Source organism: Oncorhynchus gorbuscha, unplaced genomic scaffold (assembly GCF_021184085.1).
Source record: "Oncorhynchus gorbuscha isolate QuinsamMale2020 ecotype Even-year unplaced genomic scaffold, OgorEven_v1.0 Un_scaffold_1929, whole genome shotgun sequence".
Lineage (NCBI taxonomy): Eukaryota > Metazoa > Chordata > Actinopteri > Salmoniformes > Salmonidae > Oncorhynchus > Oncorhynchus gorbuscha.
Window position 1 is genome coordinate 60,001 of NW_025746575.1, and position 4,013 is coordinate 64,013.

The 4,013-nt window shown below is 48.5% G+C and overlaps 1 protein-coding gene across 1 annotated transcript in view; it reads right to left on the minus strand.

The window, feature by feature from the left end:
- Positions 1 to 3,148, minus strand: part of LOC124024578 (sodium/potassium/calcium exchanger 1-like) — a 43,402-nt gene extending 40,254 nt beyond the window's left edge. The window contains exons 1-2 of the mRNA XM_046338479.1: positions 3,095 to 3,148; positions 1,356 to 2,384 (exon numbers count right to left, since the gene is read on the minus strand). Of these exons, the coding sequence (XP_046194435.1) occupies positions 1,356 to 2,190 (835 nt within the window). The 5' untranslated portion in view covers positions 2,191 to 2,384; positions 3,095 to 3,148. The remainder of the gene's footprint in view (positions 1 to 1,355; positions 2,385 to 3,094) is intronic.
- Positions 3,149 to 4,013: the final 865 nt, after the last annotated feature.

Below are 4,013 nucleotides of genomic sequence, written 5' to 3' on the forward strand. Positions count from 1 at the left end.
CTATGATGGAGGAGGAGGAGGAGGAAGAGAGGGAGGGGGAGGAGGAAGAGAGGGAGGAGGAGGAGGAAGGAGAAGAAGAGGAGGGAGGAGGGAGAGGAGGAAGGAGGAGGAGGGGGAGGAGGAAGGAGGAGGGGGGGGTAAAGAAGGAGGTAGAGGAGGAAGGAGGAGGACGGGGAGGGAGAGGTGGTGGAGGGGCAGGAAGAGGAGGAGGGCAAGAAATGTGAGAACATGATAGTGTTGCCCAGGATGAACACGATCAGCATGATCAGGTCTAGGAGAGAGGAGAGCATGAGTCCAAATGGCATCCTATTCCCTATATAGTGGTACTACTATAGTCCAGAGTCCTATTCCCTATATAGTGGTACTACTATAGACCAGAGCCCTATTCCCTATATAGTGGTACTACTATAGGCCAGAGCCCTATTCCCTATATAGTGGTACTACTATAGACCAGAACCCTATTCCCTATATAGTGGTACTACTATAGGCCAGAGCCCTATTCCCTATATAGTGGTACTACTATAGACCAGAGCCCTATTCCCTATATAGTGGTACTACTATAGACCAGAACCCTATTCCCTATATAGTGGTACTACTATAGGCCAGAGCCCTATTCCCTATATAGTGGTACTACTATAGACCAAAGCCCTATTCCCTATATAGTGGTACTACTATAGACCAGAGCCCTATATAGTGGTACTACTATAGACCAGAGCCCTATTCCCTAAATAGTGGTACTACTATAGACCAGAGCCCTATATAGTGGTACTACTACAGACCAGAGCCCTATTCCCTAAATAGTGCACTACTATAGACCAGAGCCCTGTTCCCTATATAGTACACTACTATAGACCAGAGCCCTATTCCCTATATAGTGGTACTACTATAGACCAGAGCCTTATTCCCTATATAGTGCACTACTTTTGGCCAGAGCGCAAAAAAGGCTCTGCTGCTGTCACAATAGGAGAACCCTTTTTAGTTCCATGTAGAACCCTCTGTGGAAAGGGGTTCCACGTGGAACCCACAAGTTTTCTCCTATGGGGACAGCCGCAGAACCCTGTTTGGTTCTAGATAGCACCTTTTTCTCTGAGTGTATGTACCTATATAGTTCACTATAAGGGGAAAACTATAGGATGCAATTAACCCATTTCAATGGGATCGACTGTTGGCTCCAAGGTAAGCACCTTTTAAAGTATGTACTTTCCCCCAAAATTCCCAGGTTTTCCAGAAATCCGGGATGGGAGTATTCCAGATGTCCTGTTTATTCCCTCCTGATTCCGGGAGTCTCCAAACCGGGATTTCTGGAAAAACCTACTATTCTCTACCTATTATCTGTCAAATGATATTATTATTACCTATGATGTAGAAGGAGACGTCTCTGAACAGGGGCCACCAGGTGAGGTGGAGCATCTCCCTGGAGAAGATGGCACACATCCCGATGACAAACAGGATGTTAAACACCGCTGACCCCACGATGGTCCCGATGCCCACGTTGCTATGGGAGATGAACACGCCAATCAGAGAGGTGAACAGTTCGGGGGCGGAGCCTCCTGCAGCCATGAAGGTTGCCCCGGCGACGTCGTCGGAGATGTCGAGCTTCACGGTGATGACGCCGAGCGCCGGGACGAAGAACTCGTCACAGACGATGGCGAGGGAGACGAACATGTAGACCATGCCCAGGATGTGGAGGGTCACCCAGCCCTGCCTCCTCTGGTCCACTGTGAACAGGTCCTCTGGGTACTCTCCCTTCCTGTGGGGGACCTCTCCAGGGATACCCGGGGAGGTGGTGGTGTTAGGAGGAGGTTCAGTCGGAGGCTCAGGTTCAGGGTCCTCTACGTAGATACAGTGCTTAATGTCCGTCCTGTTGACAGTGATCACGATGACGTCATCCCCCTCCAGCACAGTCGGAGCCCTGGTGATGACGTCATCGTTATAGCTCTCTGTTAGGCTAGAGAGGTTAGAGGTCACCACCTCTCGTGTGTCTACCTCCAGAACACTACTACTATCACCACCGCCCCCTTCCTCTGGGAGTGCTGTCCCAGGGTCCTCCTCTGCAGCGGCCTGGCGGGCCACCCGTGGCTCCTGCAGCCGGGCCTTGAACGTCACGGTGTAGACGCAGCACAGTAACACACCAGAGAGGAAGAAGAGGATGCGACTCCGATTGAGTCTCCGTCTTTGTGGCAAATGCATTGTTCACCGCTGCCAGAGTGGTCTTGATTCCCACAGCGGATTATTAGGCCCGTGTCAGATGCATGGTTAGGCTTATGGGAACAGGTCCAGTAGCATTAGTTAGCCAAATAATGCAGTTCAGCGAGCGGTCAGCACACATCTTCAGCATAGTCTGTTTTAATGTCATAGTCCTGGCATGATGTCCCAGCTCCAAACTATAAATATATATATGGAAAAAAGGGGGAAATAAATAGATAATTCACTCAGTTTAGACTACAATGCAAAACTCACGTCATACATTTGACATAATAGTGTAATAAAATACGAATAAAAACACTACTGGGAGTATTAGAAGGGTTTATTATAAGGGCGCGCGTTCACGTGAAGGGAGTCGCAGGAGCGCGGAGGATGGGATACAGCCACCTGTTACTATGGCTACATAATTGCAGGTACTCTGCTCTCCGAAGGGCTGCACAGATTAAATGACACGTGTAATGAAATGCAGCGAATGTAGTTAATGTACAAATGACAATTTAAAAAACAACAACAGCGAATTAAGTAGAAAATATCATTATGTGGGGCCCTACTTTTCATTGACGTGCGCGGGTCATGAACGTGCTGATATGCGCTCCTCTAGTCGAGACAACATACGCGATATGATTCATTCCAAACGTTCAACCAACCATTTCATTTTCCCGTGTGTATCCAGGTGGGTCGGGTGAAAATTAAAGAAACGAAAATAATGATACATTTAACTGAATTTCGTGGGGAAATTCCAGGCAAGAAACAGTGCCCGATATGGAGTCATTGACAAGTATCCGGGGCTTCCACAAGGTCAATGACGATTATTGTAGCTGAAATCCCTTCTCTGTAGAACATCTGTAAACCAAACTTAACCCTTTTTCAATTGTTAATAAAAACGTACCTTTAATCGCTGAGTTGTTGTGATAGAGGTGTTCTAGACGCGAGGTCTCTCCAGCTGTGTGCGCTACGGTAAAGGGATTGGTTGAGAGATGCTGACTCTAGTTTTTGGTGAGCGGCTACAAGGGCGCACCGCAGGATGACAGCTCACACCTCTCCACGGCTCAGCATAATACCTGCAGTCTTTTAAGAGGATTAGGTTAGGTGTTCACCCAATCTCTCACATTCTCACGAACACGTTTAAACTGCTTCAAATTCAAGGCATTCCTATTCATTTGTTCATAATCTGCCAAGTGCATGCAGTGTCTCCAACCACCAACGCTGAGCAAAAACCAACCATGTTTGGCGCTGAAGTGGAAGGAGGGTTGTCAAGGCATAATTACAATTCTGAAGAGTGCTCCTTTATGCACACAGACAGAAAGGTCAACGGACAGGCAGAAAGGCAGACAGGCAGGCCAACAGGCAGGTAGACAGGCAGAATTGCAGACAGACAGGCATGCAAACAGACAGACAGACAGGCCAACAGGCAGGTAGAAAGGCAGACAGACAGGCATGCAAACAGAAAGGCAGACAGAAAGGCAGACAGAAAGGCAGACAGACAGACAGACAGACAGACAGACAGACAGACAGACAGACAGACAGACAGACAGACAGACAGACAGACAGACAGACAGACAGACAGACAGACAGACAGGCAGAATTGCAGACAGACAGGCATGCAAACAGACAGACAGACAGACAGACAGGCCAACAGGCAGGTAGAAAGGCAGACAGACAGGCATGCAAACTGAAAGGCAGACAGGCCAACAGGCAGGTAGACAGGGAGACAGACAGGCATGCAAACAGAAAGGCAGACAGGCAGACAGGCCAACAGGCAGGTAGACAGGCAGAAAGAAAGGCAGACAGACAGGCATGCAAACAGA